General features: G+C 45.0%; 1 protein-coding gene across 1 annotated transcript; it reads left to right on the forward strand.

Moving 5' to 3' along the window:
- On the forward strand, window positions 1–15,516 carry LOC112214637 (low-density lipoprotein receptor-related protein 10). Its single transcript, XM_024373544.2, has 12 exons — window positions 1–89; window positions 6,245–6,528; window positions 6,944–6,976; window positions 7,330–7,474; window positions 7,861–8,051; window positions 8,207–8,853; window positions 9,096–9,535; window positions 12,569–12,866; window positions 13,100–13,539; window positions 13,627–13,821; window positions 13,959–14,088; window positions 14,339–15,516. Exons 2-12 carry the CDS (start codon window positions 6,480–6,482, stop codon window positions 14,948–14,950), a joined length of 3,180 nt encoding a protein of 1,059 aa, XP_024229312.1. The 5' UTR covers window positions 1–89; window positions 6,245–6,479; the 3' UTR covers window positions 14,951–15,516.
- Window positions 15,517–18,371: the final 2,855 nt, after the last annotated feature.

Consider the following 18,371-nt stretch of genomic DNA (forward strand, 5'->3'; position numbering starts at 1 on the left):
CTTCTAGCACCACCCCCTCTCCTGTTCCAAGTAAACAATACGGAAGTTGCCCAGAACTCTGCCTATCAACAAGAAAGACGACAGAAAGGGTAAGGTTGCTAACTTCGTTGTTACAGGCATTTATATACACAATTTATCGCCGTTTTTTAATTAATCTCTACATCAGAGTGTTTGTATGTATATATGAATGCTTTTTACCATTTTTATCGCGTGGCACGTTCAGGAAAACATAACGAAAGGAAGAGGGAAGTTAGTCAGAGCTATCATTAGCATTAGCCACAACAAGGCGAGAGAGCGAAGCAGGGGTGTATTCATTACGTTCTATAATGTAAGAACCAAACGGAACGAAACGGGGAGGGACCTAGCTGAATTTGTCCAATAGAATCGTTCGTTTTCGTTGGAAAACGGTTTCCTTTTAGAGTAAACTGTTTCTGTACAAAACGTTTTGCAACAGAATTGGCGTGATGAATCCCTTCCTCTTCAAGGAAGTTTGCGGGGGCAGGCATTCAGAAGGTCTAGAAGCTATGTACATAATTTCACATAATCTAGAATTAAAATGACACAGAAAAAATGCGATATTAAAAATCACAAGCATTTTTTTGTTTAGGATTAGCTTGCTGGTAAATCATACAGCACAAGGTTAGCTAGATGCGTCATTTAGTTAGCCAACGTTACTGGCAAGGCAGGACATGTCTGTGTATAATATTCAAAAGAGTCACGATCGGTGTCGTTTAAGATGAACATGACGTTATTTATTTATATTATAGAATATTGGGTGACTGTCATTCATATTCCATTCACCCAGCTCAATGTAACATCGATAGGTTAAGGATACTTAGTCACATGATACTCAAAATGTACCGTTACCCGTCATGAGTTTGCTACAACCTAGCCTATGAATGAAAGTTTACAACGTAGGTGCACAGGTCGAGAGAATTGAGTAATCAAGGTGACAGACCATGACACATTAAATATCGATTTACACAATCTTGCCTGTATCTAGATGATCTAGGGCGGCTATATCCAAACAGCGGTACGCCAAATAAAAATATGAATCGCATTTTCAAACAGTCCATTTAGATTTTCCAACGGGGCTATAAATTTGGGTGATGTTTTTTAAATATGTTTTTATTTAACAATAATTTAACTAAGCAAGTCAGTTACGAACTATTTATTATTTACAATGACGGCCAAACCCGGACGACGCTGAGCAAATTGTGCGCCGTCCCATACGGCCGGATGTTATTCAGCCTGATTTCGAACCAGAGACTGACTCTTGCACTGAGATGCAGTGCCTTAGACTGCTGCGCCACTCGGGAGCCCTAATACAGGTAGCCTAGTCAAATAATTAACATCCAAAGTGGAATTCCACTAATGGTCCGTATGTAGCCAAAGGTAGCTGCTGCTCATTCCGTTTGCTCGAAAATTGATAAATGGTTAAAGAAATGTAAAGTAAGAGGCGCAAGTATGATGAGAACTACATTGATTTGGGGCTCACTTATATTGGGAGTAGTGCCTTTCCTCAGCAACATTATATGTGCAAAAGTACTATCTCACAACTCAATGAAACATTCAGTCTTGCATAGACATTTAGAAATGAAACATGCCTATTTGAAAAATAAGCCACAGGTGTTTTTTGAGCGAGAATAAAGATGACTTTCGATTAGTAAGGCCGGTATAAAAGCAACAGATACATTTATAAGAAGGGGCTAGAAGCGTCTTATATGTTGAGCTACCGAGTGGCTATGACAGGCAAGCCCCATACTATTGTGGAGGACTTAATTCTTCCGATATGGCTGAGACAATGCTGGGGGAAAAGGCCCAAAAAACTATTCAGACAATTTCCCCATCAAACAACACTGTTTCATGACGCATCAGTGACATGGCAGGAGATGTTTTGAAACTGTTACTGCTTCGCATACAAGCCAGCGAATTCTATGCGTTAAAGCTGGATGAGTCAACAGACGTGACGGGCCTGGCACAGCTCCTGGTATATGTCCGTTATGTTTTTTTTGGGGGGTCAATTAAGGAAGACATCCTCTTCTGCAATACACTGGAAACCAGGCCAAAGGGAGAGGATATTTTTAAAGTACTGGACTGCTTTGTGACATCAAATGGACTTTGGTGGTCAAGATGTGCTGGTATCTGTACTGATGGCTCAAAAGCCATGACAGGGAGAAAACGCGCGTGCAAGCAGTTGCTCCCGACGCCATTTGGGTACACTGCAGCATCCACCGAGAGGTTCTGGCTGCCAAGGGAATGCCTGACTGCTTGAAAGACGTTTTGGACACTACAGTGAAAATGGTTAACTTTGTTAAAGCAAGGCCCCTGAACTCTCGTGTATTTTCTGCATTATGCAATGATATGGGCAGCGACCATGTAACGCTTTTATAACACTGGTTATCAAGGGGCAAATTATTGACACGTTTTTTAAAATTGAGAGACAAGATTAAAGTTTTCTTTACTGGCCATCATGTTCACTTGTCTGACCGCTTGCAAGATGACGAGTTTCTCACATGACTGGCCTTTCTGGTTGATGTTTTTTTCTCGCCTGAATGATCTGAATCTAGGATTTCGGGGACTCTCCGCAACACGTCTTTCCATCATTGTATGTTCTGTTTTGTGTGCAAATGAACTTAAGCTTACATACATTGTCAAATGTGGTATAGTGAAGCAGATGAGTGAGCTGGGTGCTCAATTACGCAGGTATTTTCCCAGAACAGATGAGACAAACAACTGGATTCGTTATCCTTTTCATGCCCTGCCTCCAGCCCGCTTACCGAAATCTGAACAAGAGAGCCTCATCAAAATTGCAGAGTTATGTGCATCCTTTCAAGCACACCCTTCTCATTAACCTGTGGTGATTTATTCACAATTTTTGATGAACAAATAAGGTTTTATATGTAAGATGGCTAAATAAAGAGCAAAATGATCGATTATTAATGTAATATTATTTGTGCCCTGGTCCTATGAGAGCTCTTTGTCACTTCCCACAAGCCGGGTTGTGACAAAAACTCACATTAATTCTTACAGTTCGTTAACACATCGTATAGTGTGTGTGGCAAAAATACAACATTTAAGTGACCTGACCCTGGTGCTAGAGGGGGTATGCAGCTGGAGGTTGAATGATTGAAGGGGTATGGGACTATACAAAGTTTTTGTACCACTGATCTAGGGTGAAATCATTAGTCCAACAGTTGGAAATGAGTTTCTATTGGACAAATTCAGGTATGTTTATCACCGTTCCATTTTAAGAAATATTTTAACAGAATCGGCGCAATGAATACACCCCTGATCACATGCAAACACAGTTCACCCTCATAGCAGCCACTTATAAACAACTTGTGTATATATAATTCCTTCTCGCATATATCTATGCGCTCTCCTCTCACCGTTTCACTTCGCTTGTGGACTTCAGTGCACAATATATCAGCTGTCTGTGACAAGGCAAAAAAAACTATCCGAGCTATGTCATGACCGCTAACCGCTACACACAGCCTACATAATTGTCCCGTCATAGTCAACATAGCTACTAGAACTAATGCGTTAGTAAACCCGTTACAATCAAGCAGTACAGTGCGCAGCAAGCAGTTTAGCAGTTACACCGGTGGGTCCCAGTGACAACAAAAATAATACAAATAAAAGCTTGCCTTGCCTTGGAAGAGTTCCAGCGTTAGATAGCCAGCTAGCTAACATAGCATCCCTCTCTGTTTAAGCCAGGTGTTTGAGTATGCTAAACTAGCTAGCTGCATTCAAAGCTAACAAAGTAAAAGTAAAAAAATGTATACTACGAAATATACAGTTGAAGTCGGAAGTTTGCATACACCTTAGCCAAATACATTTAAAATCAGTTTTTTCACAATTTATGACATTTAATCCCAGTAAAAATCCCCACTCTTAGGTTAGTTAGGGTCACCACTTTTTATTTTAAGAATGTGAAATGTCAGAATGATAGTAGAGTGATTTTATTTCAGCTTTTATTTCTTTCATCAAATTCCCAGTGGTTCAGAAGTTTACTTACACTCAATTAGTATTTGGTAGCATTGCCTTTAAATTGTTTAACTTGGGTCAAATGTTTTGGGTAGCCTTCCACAAGCTTCCCACAATAAGTTGGGTGAATGTTGGTCTATTCCTCCTGACAAAGCTGGTGTAACTGAGTCAGGTTTGTAGGCCTCCTTGCTTGCACACGCTTTTTCAGTTCTGCCCACATTTTTTCTATAGGATTGAGGTCAAGGCTTTGTGATGGCCACTCCAATACCTTGACTTTGTTGTCCTTATGCCATTTTGCCACAACTTTGGAAGTATGCTTGGGGTCATTGTCCATTTGGAAGACCCATTTGCAACCAAGCTTTAACTTCTGATGTCTTGAGACGTTGCTTCAATATATCCACATCATTTTTCTACTTCAAGATGTCATCTATTTTGTGAAGTGCACCAGTCCCTCCTGCAGAAAAGCACCCCCACAAAATGATGCGGCCACCCCCGTGCTTCACGGTTGGGATGGTGTTCTTCAGCTTGCAAGCCTCCCTCTTTTTCCTCCAAACATAACGATGGTCATTATGACCAAGCAGTTCTTTTTTAGTTTCATCAGACCAGCGGACATTTCTCCAAATAGTACGTTCTTTGTCCCCATGTGCAGTTGCAACCATAGTCTGGCTTTTTTATGTCGGTTTTGGAGCAGTGTCTTCTTTCCTTGCTGAGCGGCCTTTCAGGTTATTTCGATATAGGACTCGTTTTACTGTGGATATGGATACTTTTGTATCTGTTTTCTCCGGCATCTTCACAAGGTCCTTTGCTGTTGTTCTGGGATTGATTTGCACTTTTCACAACAAAGTAGGTTAATCTCTAGGAGACAGAACGCGTCTCCTTCCTGAGTGGTATGACGGCTGCGTGGTCCCATGGTGTTTATATTTCGGTACTATTGTTTGTTCAGATGAACATGGTACCTTCAGGCGTTTGGAAATTGCTCCCAAGGATGAAACAGACGTGTGGAGGTCTACAATTGTTTTTCTGAGGTCTTGGCTGATTTCTTTTGATTTTCTCATGACGTCAAGCAAAGAGGCACGGAGTTTAAAGGTAGGCCTTGAAATACGTCCACAGGTAGACCTCCAATTGATGTCAATTAGCCTATCAGAAACTTCTACGGTCATGACATAATTTTCTGGCATTTTCCAAGCTGTTTAAAGGCACAGTCAACTTAGTGTATGTTAACTTCTGACCCACTGGACTTGTGGTACGGCGAATTATAAGTGAAATAATCTGTCTGTAAACAATTGTTTAATTGTAGATGTCCTAACGGACTGGACAAAACTATTGTTTGTTAACAAGAAATGTGTGGAGTGGTTGAAAAACACGTTTTAATGACTCCAACCTATGTAAACTTCCGACTACCAGCTAGCTCCCTCTCTCTTGCTTCTCCTTAATTTTGAAAAAAAAAAAAATTTGTTCAAGTATTGTCTTCTCTCTTTGAGTCAACTACTCACCACATTTTATGCATTGCAGTGCTAGCTAGTTGTAGCTAATGCTTTCAGTACTAGTCGTTCTCTGATCCTTTGTTTGGGTGGACAACCTGTTAGTTCTTGCTGCAAAAGCTCTGATAGGTTGGAGGATGTCCTCCATAAGTTGGTCATAATTACTGTGTAAGTCTATGGAAGGGGTAAGAACCATGAGCCTCCCAGGTTTTATATTGAAGTCCATGTACCCAGTGGACAAACGCTAGCTGTCCTCCAGCAATACCACGGCGCTACCCTACAGAGTGCTGCAGAGTCTACTGTAGACCTTCATTGCAAAACAGGGTGTTTTAATCAATTATTTGGTGACATATGAATATACTGTATTTAGTATAGTTTTATCTAAAAAGTTTAACGTTTTTATTTTTCTGAAATTCTTTGAGGATGTTCCTGCCCTTGCTCCTCTGAGGAGCCTTCACTGATGTAAACATTGGGTTCTTGATAAAAACAGAAAACCATCACATTGAACACAACACATGCTTTAAGCGAACAACTTCAGATGTCTGGCTGTCATAAGTAAAGGCTTAAGCAAGTTCTGTAGCTATGTTTCTGTCATTTCCTCCTGTTCCTCTAAAAATATACCCTGGTCCCAGATATTTTTGTGCTGTCTTGCTATTTTTTTTTTGGTGTGTCAATGGCCATAGGACTTAGCAAGACAGCACAAACAGATCTGGGACCAGGCTAGTCAAAATAGCCATTTCTGCTGACTAGGGTTGATTTTTTTATTTTCTCAGGTGAAGTCTTCCTGAACGAGACATTAGCGATGATGGGGCCACTCAGCAAGGCGGACTGAGGGGGATCTGGCTAGATGTTTTTCCATTCTAGTTTGCTTTCTTTTCACCATTTTTGCTCTTTCATGAGCACCTGCATTTCAGAGGAGCACCTGCATTTCAGAGGAGCACCATCATTTCAGAGGAGCATCATCATTTCAGAGGAGTACCATCATTTCAGAGGAGTACCATCATCAGAATGACTGTCTCTTTCAACCTTTGTGTCATCAACATTTTGTTTGTAACTGGTGGGTTTTTACTTTGAATGTGACCCATCTATCTGCCTGTTTTGTCTGTCGGTCCATATGTCAGGTGGTTAAGAACAATATACTTAAGGCCAGGGCTCTCCAACCCTGTTCCTGGGGAGCTACCGTCCTGTAAGTTTTCGCTCCAACCCTGATCTAGCACCCCTGATTCTAATAATTAGCTGGTTGATACGCTGAATCAGGTTAGTTCACAACTGGGGTTGAAACAAAAACCTACAGGAGGGTAGCTCTCCAGGAACAGGGGTGGCGAGCCACGCGTTAGGCCAACAACTATTGTAAACATTGTATTTTGTAAGCAGTATCTAGTGTGAAATGTACCGTGTGCAAATACTAGTCAGATCTTTAGTAATGCCCGATTGAGACCTCTGTAACTCTGCTTTTGCCTGTTGATTCACAGCCTACAGCAGCCTGGAGCTGGTCTCCAGTACTGGTAAGAGCGCTACCCCTCCCCCTCCCTCTCTCTTGCTAATGTCTCTATTCATGTTATCAAAGGGACCCATCTGCCTCTCACCAGTTTTACACAATCCTCATAGTTATGTGATCAACATGGGTAGGCGTGGGAGTCTCAACTGTAATTGACAATCAGCGGTGGCACCTCTGGTTCCTTTACATGATTTTGCACTCCAATGTTTCAGGCGGTATATATCAATTAATAGTGTATTACGGCCTGATTTAATCAGACCAGGCATACCGTAGCAAAATGTTTTGCAACTGGAAAACAAATATGTGTTCTCAGGCCGCCCCTCCCAGTCTAATATACTGTAGGGTTCTTCTCTCTCCCAGCTCATTGTGGACGATCTCCCCAAGTCCTGGAGGCTGCGAGAGGAGAGATCAGAAGCTTTGTGCACCGCAGCTCGTCCTACCGTCCTCGGCCCTTCTACTGTAGTTGGATTATCAAGGCGCATGTAGGAGAGCCTGTTATTCTCAGGTAATTTCTCCACCCTCACTGTCTTACCGCTGTCTTAGGGGCTTATTTGGTGGGTCAGGGTGCATCAACGTTTGTCCCCAAAACAACTTCTAGTCTAGTCCTTAACCCTCTTGGCACTAGTGTACACCTGAAGGATTTAGGTAGGCGTAAGCAATTGGAGGAAGAGTTTGTACAGCCTGTCAGTGGTGGAGCTACTACCATGTTCTTTAAATATACTTATCCAATACTTTCAGATCTACATGAAGTGCCCAGGGTGTAGGGGTTGTGTCCGGACTAGACTTTAGAAATGTCACATTGTGTAAAGGAAAATGGCTTCATTGCCAAATAATGTAGTTTTTGATTGTTTGCTTACTTCTTTATCTATTTTTTTCCCGTCGATCTTTCAGTTTCTCCCAGTTTTCCACACGGTGTAAGAAGGAATGGGTCTCGGTGACGTCATCGACTGGCAAGCCCATTACCTTCTGTGGTTCCGACCTGCCGAAACCCATGGAGTTGATGGGGGGAAACATTACAGTGACGCACCACTTCCTGCCACACTTATTCCCTGTGTCTGCGTTCCGCCTGGGCTATGTCAGAGGTATGGTGCCGTGATGTTAGGCTATATCACTTGTTAATCATCACCTAGTAGACTCGTTATAACTCTCTTTGAGTACCAGGAAATGTAATATAGCTAATAGAAATATCAGCTCTTCTCCCTCTCTCCCCCTTTCCCTGCCACTCCTCTCTCTCTAGACTCCGGGGACTGTACGGGTGTGGACTTTGAGTGTTTGGGCGGGCGCTGCCTGCCCCTGTCGTGGCGTTGTAACGGCCGGGTGGAGTGCCTGGGTGAAGGGGTGGGCCTGGGCATAGACGAGCAAGACTGTGATGGAGAGATGAAGATCCTGAATCTGGATCCTGAGCATGGCAAAACAGTGGTGGCCACCACCACACCAGAGTCCTACAGGGCGCGGGAGACCGTAAGAGAGAAGAACAGGAGGAGTAACAGCAGAGGGAGGGATTGGGAAACATTAGGGAAGGCACCGGGCGAGCTGGAGAAAGAGGAGGAGGAGACCGAGAAGCAAGTAGACGAGAATGGGGACCACACCAAGGAAAAGGAGCCAACCAATCCTATATATGACTTCTGGCAGTTCCAGGCTCACAGAGCCCACCCCAGTGTGACCCGGGCCCCCGTTGAGTGGCCCTGCGGAGGCCTCCTCCAGGCCTTCTATGGGACCTTCACCCCTCCTTCCATCAGGGGCCCCTCTCTGTTCTGTGTGTGGACCCTGGACCCACAGGAGTCAAGGCCTCTGAAGCTGGACCTGCGGCTGCTGGAGCTGGGGCCTGGAGACACGGTCACCATCACTGACAGACAGCAGGGCACCGGGGAACTACTCAAAACTGTGAGTGTGTCTGTGGGTGTGTTTATGTCTTAGAGTTAGGTAAAGTGGCCCCTTATAAACTAATATGGGGTAAGATATTATTTAATTACTTCTCGGATTGGAAGTAGGCTAGTCTTATTGTTGATCTGTGGTGAAAGCCAACTTCTACCTCTAGAGTTTGTTACAAGACTGATCAGTTCAATTACCCAAGTTAATTTACTCATTCTAATCATTTCACCATCTTCCCTTTCCCTTTGTGACAGATCACCAGCGCGTCCAATTACAAGGCCATCCAGGTCGAGTCCCGGACCGGCCTCCTCTCCTTGACCTATCGTACGCTCCCCGGCTCTGAGGGGCTGGGCTTCAACGCCACCTACCGTGTCGGGGGCTACTGCCCCCCCTGGGAAGGTAAATGTGGGGGTGCCGTGGGGGGCTGCTACACCCAGGAACAGAAGTGTGACGGGCACTGGGACTGTCCCGAGACGGGACATGACGAAGCAGGGTGCAGGGGATGTCCCCAGGACCAGTTTGCCTGTGGAGTGGCTGGGCAGAGGGCACTGCTGGCGGGGCATAGGTTCCTAGGGCGTCCGGTGTGTTTCCCTGCCAAGGAGAGGTGTAACTCCCAGCTGTACTGTTCTGATGGGAGCGATGAGAGAGATTGTTCTATATGTCAACCTGGGACCTTCCACTGCGACAGTGACAGGTAGAGGAGTGTGTGTGTGTGTTTTTTTGGGGGGGGTCATTTTTCTGCCAATGAAATCCTTATAATTGAGATTCTTCAAAGCGTCAGATGACATGGCCTCCACAATCACCCGACCTCACCCAAGTTCAGATGGTTTGGGATGAGTTGGACCGCAGAGTGAAGGAAAAGCAGCCAACTAGTGCTCAGCATATGTGGGAACTCCTTCAAGACTGTTGGAAAAGCATTCCAGGTGAAGATGGTTGAGAGAATGCCAAGAGTGTACAACAATGTCATCAAGGCAAAGGGTGGCTACTTTGAAGAATGAAGAATCTCCAATATAAAATAGATTTTGATTTGTTAAAGCACTTTTTTGGTTACTACATGATTTTTTATATATATATATATATATATATATATATATACATACACACACACACACACACACACACACACACACACACACACACAGTGGGGCAAAAAAGTATTTAGTCAGACACCAATTGTGCAAGTTCTCCCACTTAAAAAAGATGAGAGGCCTGTAATTTTCATCATAGGTACACTTCAACTATGACAGACAAAATGAGAAAAAAAATCCAGAAAATCACATTGTAGAATTTTTAATGAATTTATTTGCAAATTATGGTCGAAAGTAAGTATTTGGTCACCTACAAACAAGCAAGATTTCTGGCTCTCACAGACCTGTAACTTCTTCTTTAAGAGGCTCCTCTGTCCTCCACTCATTACCTCAAATCAAATTGATTTATATAGCCCTTCGTACATCAGCTGATATCTCAAAGTGCTGTACAGAAACCCAGCCTAAAACCCCAAACGGCAAGCAATGCAGGTGTAGAAGCACGGTGGCTAGGAAAAACTCCCTAGAAAGGCCGAAACCTAGAGAGGAACCAGGCTATGTGGGGTGGCCAGTCCTCTTCTGGCTGTGCCGGGTGGAGATTATAACAGAACATGGCCAAGATGTTCAAATGTTCATAAATGATCAGCATGATCAAATAATAATAATCACAGGCAGAACAGTTGAAACTGGAGCAGCAGCATGGCCAGGTGGACTGGGGACAGCAAGGAGTCATCATGTCAGGTATTCCTGAGGCATGGTCCTAGGGCTCAGGTCCTCTGAAAGAAAGAGAGAATTAGAGAGAGCATACTTAAATTCACACAGAACACCGGATAGGACAGGAGAAGTACTCCAGATATAACAAACTGACCCTAGCCCCCCGACAAATAAACCACTGCAGCATAAATACTGGATACAGGATAAATACCTGTATTAATGGCACCTGTTTGAACTTGTTATCAGTATAAAAGACACCTGTCCACATCCTCAAACAGTCACACTCCAAACTCCACTATGGCCAAGACCAAAGAGCTGTCAAAGGACACCAGAAACAAAATTGTAGACCTGCACCAGGCTGGGAAGACTGAATCTGCAATAGGTAAGCAGCTTGGTTTGAAGAAATCAACTGTGGGAGCAATTATTAGGAAATGGAAGACATACAAGACCACTGATAATCTCCCTCGATCTGGTGCTCCACGCAAGATCTCACCCTGTGGGGTCAAAATGATCACAAGAACGGTGAGCAAAAATCCCAGAACCACACGGGGGGACCTAGTGAATGACCTGCAGAGAGCTGGGACCAAAGTAACAAAGCCTACCATCAGTAACACACTACGCCGCCAGGGACTCAAATCTTGCAGTGTCAGACGTGTCCCCCTGCTTAAGCCAGTACATGTCCAGGCCCATCTGAAGTTTGCTAGAGAGCATTTGGATGATCCAGAAGAAGATTGGGAGAATGTCATATGGTCATTTGAAACCAAAATATAACTTTTTGGTAAAAACTCAACTCGTCGTGTTTGGAGGACAAAGAATGCTGAGTTGCATCCAAAGAACACCATACCTACTGTGAAGCATGGGGGTGGAAACATCATGCTTTGGGGCTGTTTTTCTGCAAAGGGACCAGGACGACTGATCCGTGTAAAGGAAAGAATGAATGGGGCCATGTATCGTGAGATTTTGAGTGAAAACCTCCTTCCATCAGCAAGGGCATTGAAGATGAAACGTGGCTGGGTCTTTCAGCATGACAATGATCCCAAACACACCGCCCGGGCAACGAAGGAGTGGCTTCGTAAGAAGCATTTCAAGGTCCTGGAGTGGCCTAGCCAGTCTCCAGATCTCCACCCCATAGAAAATCTTTGGAGGGAGTTGAAAGTCTGTGTTGCCCAGCAACAGCCCCAAAACATCACTGCTCTAGAGGAGAACTGCATGGAGGAATGGGCCAAAATACCAGCAACCGTGTGTGAAAACCTTGTGAAGACTTACAGAAAATGTTTGACCTCTGTCATTGCCAACAAAGGGTATATAACAAAGTATTGAGATAAACTTTTGTTATTGACCAAATACTTATTTTCCACCATAATTTGCAAATAAATTCATTAAAAATCCTACAATGTGATTTTCTGGATTTTTTTTCTTCTCATTTTGTCTGTCATAGTTGAAGTGTACCTATGATGAAAATTACAGGCCTCTCATCTTTTTAAGTGGGAGAACTTGCACAATTGGTGGCTGACTAAATACTTTTGTATGTGTGTATATATATATATATATATATATGTATATGTGTGTGTGTGTGTGTGTATATGTGTATATATACACACACAAAATAGATTATCTTTGAGAACTAACAAACATCAAAATAAAATATAGACAGTGAAAGAGAAATTGAAAATTCTAAAAGCAAGAATTTAGCAGTATTGATTTTATTTGGTTTGAGCAAAAATAACACTGCGTTGGCCTTGGCAAATTTCTCTCAACTCCATGGATAAATGTGTAGAATTGCAGGACGTTGGCCCATTGTCACACCCCCTACCATGCCCACAATCTAAGCCCCCTTTTGATCCCGAAAAAAAGTGTTTGTATGCATGCATTTAATGTTTGTTAGTGAGCTTTGATATGTGTGTTAGTGTAGTTTCGATGTGACATGCGTTTGGTGTGTTTCGATGTGTGTGTATACGCCACCTGAACTGTTTATGCCTCTGCCCCAGGTGTGTTTTTGAGAGCTGGCGCTGTGACGGCCAGCTGGACTGCAAGGACGGGACAGACGAGCTGAACTGCACCGTGACCCTACCTCCCAAGGTCGTCACCTGCGGGGGCCTCCTCCAGACCTTCTATGGGACGTTCGCCCCTCCTTCCATCAGGGGCCCCCCTCTGCTCTGTGTGTGGACCCTGGACCCCCAGGACTCTAGGCCTCTGAAGCTGGACCTGCGGCTGCTGGAGCTGGGGCCTGGAGACACGGTCACCATCACTGACAGACAGCAGGGCACCGGGGAACTCCTCAAAACTGTGAGTGTGGGGGGGCGGGGATGTGTGTAATGGAGTTTGGTAGACGTTGCCCCTAATAAACTGAAACGAAGTCGGATATTTATTTTAAAAAATCAGAGAGTAGGGTGGTCTGATCCTAGATCGGTGGTTAAAGCCAACTTTTCTACCTCTGAAATCACTGAAAGTTAATATAACCAAGTTAATTTACTCAATCTAATCACTTCACCCTCTCCCTCCCTTTCCCCCTGTGACAGATCACTAATACGTCCAATTACAAGACCATCCAGGTCGAGTCCCGGACCGGCCTCCTCTCCCTGACCTATCGTACGCTCCCCGGCTCTGAGGGGCTGGGCTTCAACGCCACCTACCGTGTCGGGGGCTACTGCCCCCCCTGGGAAGGTAAATGTGGGGGTGCCGCGGGGGGCTGCTACACCCAGGAACAGAAGTGTGACGGGCACTGGGACTGTCCCGAGACGGGACATGACGAAGCAGGGTGCAGGGGATGTCCCCGGGACCAGTTTGCCTGTGGAGTGGCTGGGCAGAGGGCACTGCTGGCGGGGCATAGCTTCCTAGGGCGTCCGGTGTGTTTCCCTGCCAAGGAGAGGTGTAACTACCAGCTGTACTGTTCTGATGGGAGTGATGAGAGAGACTGTTCTATATGTCAACCTGGGACCTTCCACTGCGACAGTGACAGGTAGAGGATGGTCTGTGAGGGTGCGTGGTGTGTTTTTGATGTGTGTAAGTGTATACACATCATCTTGACCATTTGTCTCTTCCCCAGGTGTGTGTTTGAGAGCTGGCGCTGTGACGGCCAGGTGGACTGCAAGGACGGGACAGATGAGCTGAACTGTTCCGTGACCCTGCCTCGGAAGGTCATCACCGCGGCAACTGTTGGCAGCTTGGTCTGTGGGCTGTTGCTGGTCATCGCTATGGGCTGCACCTGCAAGCTTTACTCACTGCGCACCCGAGAATACAGGTATCCCTCATGCACCTCACACGTCAGGTTTACTACATGTTGATGTTTCATCACCCACAAATGCCTGCCTTGATCTGTGTCCAAATTGTCTTATTGGACCAGACACCCATATGTTTCTGTCTGTCTTCCTCCTGCAGTATGTTTGCTCCAATCAGCCGCCAAGAGGCGGCGCTGATCCAGCAGCAGGCTCCTCCCTCCTACGGTCAGCTGATTGCCCAGGGCATCATCCCTCCAGTGGAGGACTTCCCCACAGAGAACCCCAACGAGGTGAGAGCCTAGTAACAGGTCTAGGATCAGCTAGCAGTCCCCCAATCCTAACCCTAAGTGACCTTAGATCAGGAACTAACAACAACTTTGTTCCACTGTGCTCTGATTGGAGCACAATTAATTGAAGGCCTCAAATAACAGATTACTTGATTTCCTTTCTTTGGTTTCCTTCCTTTACAAGGGGAATCCATCACTAACTTAGTTTGCCTGTCTGTCTCTGTGTTTCTCTTTCTCTCTCTACCCCCATCAGTCTTCCTCTCTTACTCTGAGAGGTATCCTCCAGCTCCTCAGACAGGACACCGCCAACTCTCCACGACGCCGTCGCCGGCCCCGATTCGTCCGCCGGGCTGTCCGTCGCATGCGGAGGTGGGGCTTAATCCCTAGAACCGCCTCCAGGCCCTCCCAGCCTTCCAGTTCCGCCCCCCAGCAGACAGATCCCACCTCTACTGGTGCAGAGTCCAGTCAATCAACTCCCACAACTTCCTCATTGGCTGTGGAAGCCGTCAATCTGCCTTTGCCACAGAAACTAGGCTTGCTCCCTCAGACGGTGCAGCACCCACCACCGCCGCCTCCCACCTCCCTTCCTCCACCCCTCGTCTCTATCCCAGCCACCCCCCAGAGCTTCCCTGTGGCTGCCCCTCCCATCCCCAGTAGCCCCTCCCTGGCCTCGCTCTTCCACTCTCTGGGGCGCGGTATCTCTCGCTTCCGCGCCTCACCGTTCTCCTCCTCCTCCCCCACCAACTCCCTGCCCCTCTCCGCATCCCCCTCTTTCTCCTCTTCGGAGGATGAGGTGCTGCTTATCCCCCTCTCGGAGGACATGACCTCGGAGGATGACGTCCCCCTGCTAACCCTTGATCCCTGACCTTATCCAAACCCCACCGCCATCCCCCTCCCTAAATGATGTGCACAGTGCTCGCGCACAGGATCACTGCAAGGCTCTCCCCGTCTCTGTGCTGATGTAGTGCCTTTTGAATTACATTGGTTGGTTTTGACTGACTGTAGAAATCTAGTATTCAATGCTTTTATGTTATTGAGTGTGGGACCTCCTTGAGAAAGTGTATATGTGTGCCTGCCTCTGCGTGCGGGTAGTCATGAATGTGTGTAGTCTGAAAGTGGTGAACTTTGCACAGAGAATCTTCCTCCCACATCCTCATGCTCTAATATATCAGCTACTGTCAAATGAGTGATTTTGTTTTTAACACATGAAAGAGCTTGTCTTTATGTGACTCGTATGTGTGACTACGTCATGTGTGTTTTAGTATTTATGAGGGTGAGTGGAGGGCGGCAGTGTAAGGGTATGGAAGATGTTCTAATATTATAAGTTATAACCCCCCCCCGTTTAAGTGCCTTGTTTAGAAGCTTCCTGCATATGATGAATTTGAATGATTACACACATGCATGCATACTGTCACAAATACGCTATATATACAAAAGTATGTGGACACCCCTTCAAATTAGTGGGCTCTGCTATTTCAGCCACACCCGTTGCTTACCGGTGTATAAAATCGAGCACACAGCCGTGCAGTCTCCAGTAGAATGGTCCTACTGAAGAGCTCAGTGACTTTCAACGTGGCACCGTCATAGGATGCCACCTTTCCAACAAGTCAGTTCTTCAAATTTCTGCCCTGCTAGAGCTGCACCAGTCAACTGCAAGTGCTGTTAATGTGAAGTGGAAACGTCTAGGAGCTTCAGCTGTGAAGTGGTAGGCCAGACCGAGTGCTGAAGCGCGTAGCCCGTGATAATCGATTGCAACACTCACTAACTATTCTTCGGGAGCTTCATGAAATGGGTTTCCATGGCAGAGCAGCCAAAAGTGGGCTGGACTGGTGTAAAGCTCGCCACCATTGGACTCTGGAGCAGTGAAAACGCGTTCTCTGGAGTGATGAATCACGCTTCACCATCCGGCAGTCCGACGGCAGATGCCAGGAGAACGCTACCTACCCCAATGCATAGTGTCAACTGTAAAGTTTGGTGGCGGAGGAATAATGGTCTGGGACAGCTTTTCATGGTTCAGGCTCTTTAGTTCCAGTGAAGGTAAATCTTAACACTACTGCATTCAATGACATTGTAGACAATTCTGTTCTCCCAACTTTGTGGCAACAGTTTGGGGAAGGCCCTTTCCAGTTTCAGCATGACACTGCCCCTGTGCACAAAGGGAGGTCCGTACTGAAATTGTTTGTATCGATCGGCGTGGAAGAACTTGACTGGCCTGCACAGTCCTGACCTCAACCCCATCGAACACCTTTGGGATGAATTGGAATGCAGACTGCGAGCCAGGCCTAATCGCCTAACATCCGTGCCCGACCTCACTAATGCTCTCGTGGCTGAATGGAAGCAAGTCCCCGCACCGCATCTAGTGGAAGCAAGTTCCAACATCTAGTGGAAAGCCGTCCCAGAAGAGTGGAGGCTGTTATAGCAGTAAAGGGGGGGACCAACTCCATGTTAATGCCCATAATTAATAGAATGAGATGTTTGACGATCAGGTGTCCACATACTTTTGGTCATGTAGTGTATCTACACAAAAAGGCACACCTACTTTCTCACAGACAGACTGTTTTATATTGCTTTTTATAATTGATAAATTCCATGCAGTTCTGCAAACTGGCAATAATTTTGGGGACCCTCCTGGTTAGTGTATGTATGGCATAACTTGTGTGTGTAATGTATGCACTTAAATGTGATGTATGAATGTTTATAATGTAATTCTCTAGTACACATTGTGTCTAGACTCACAAGACAATCTCTCTCAGTGCCTGAGGTTGGGTTAGACTTGTGCAGTGCACGCAGAACGACGAGGCCCCCCAGGGGTAACAGGCACAACAAACTTGACTTGAAGTCTCACCCCTTTGTGAATCCAACCCACTCTACCACACTTTGACACGATGAACAAATAGCGCATTAAGCGGTGTTTCAGTGTGCCATTTGTATAGCATAATTCTTTTGTTTTTTTCTCGCTTTTGTCCTCCAGAAATGTACTTTCAATTTTATTTTCTTATTGTTCTGTTTACCTGGTTGTACTGAATGTATTCAATTATACATGGAGTGGTTGGATGATTGCAATCTAATAATAAGATTGTAGAGTGATTTTTTTTAAAAATAGGGTCTATTTCACTGTACATAGGCAAAGATATGAACGAATCCACAGAGATTAAACAATTTGCACTTTTATTTGGACTCTGTGTGTGTGTGTGTGAGGTGTGGGTCGAAGAAGTGAAAGTGCAATGTTAGGAAAAGTAAAGAAGTGGTAAGTTTTTAGATAAGGTGGTCTATAAGCCATTGTCCTCTGTCTTCTGGGAATGTATCAAAGACATGTCACACCAGTCTCTCGAGAAGAGCCCCAGGGCGCCATGACGACAAAGTACATTTAAATACCTGGGTGTCTGGTGGAGAGCTGTTTGGTCGCTTGCAACTTGCACCGTTAGGAGAAGAGTGAAGGTGAGTCGGGAGGAAAAGCCATTAAATTTACAGAAGAAGATTGATGAGTATGTTGAGGAATGTCATTTAATTTAGAAAATTCTGCACTCAATTTTTGATATGGTCGGCGCGAGGCTGGACACGGCGTTCCCAGGTAATTAGAACCGATTCAGTGGGGAGTTCAAATTGTCTAGATGAATTTAAAATAGCAGAGGAGAAAGTGGTCCACTATACAGCACTTTTTGACTAATAGCAAGGGGGAATTGAAAAACTTTGATTTAGGCTTACCCCTTTTCATGAAGTTGTGTAGAAAAGTTATGGAGACTCATTACGCAGTCTGAAACGGGCTCCTCTAGTGAAAAAACAGGTCAGACTCTGATTAATTCAAGTGCCATTATCTACATCAGTCAATACTTCAGTTGTATATTGACTCACCATTTATACATGTTTGAGTGAATACAGTAAATGTTACTAAGGCAACTACAGCATTATTGCGCAATAGTGTCCAAGTGGACTGCTGAAATGCAGTAGTTTTCCGAAGATATATTTGGATTTCCTCTCTAAAATCACCTCTAATCCCACATGTTTTTCAAACAACTAATTTAGGATTATCTTGTAGCATGTTAGCTTAGTCCTGCAACTAGCCATTCAAATTACCATTTATATGAACGATGTAGACCTATAATAGAAATCTGTAACATTAAAAGTAAAAGTCAAAATTGGTCATTTAAATGGCTAGTTGTGGGATGAAGCTCGTAGCTGTTCGATCTACTGCTGATGTCATGTCAGTCCAACAGATCTGTCTCTGTGATCTCTTCCCCGAGATGAGGCTTCTGTGGAGGGGCGGCTCCTGTGGAAGGGCTATGATT

The sequence above is a fragment of the Oncorhynchus tshawytscha genome, linkage group LG09 (assembly GCF_018296145.1).
Source record: "Oncorhynchus tshawytscha isolate Ot180627B linkage group LG09, Otsh_v2.0, whole genome shotgun sequence".
Lineage (NCBI taxonomy): Eukaryota > Metazoa > Chordata > Actinopteri > Salmoniformes > Salmonidae > Oncorhynchus > Oncorhynchus tshawytscha.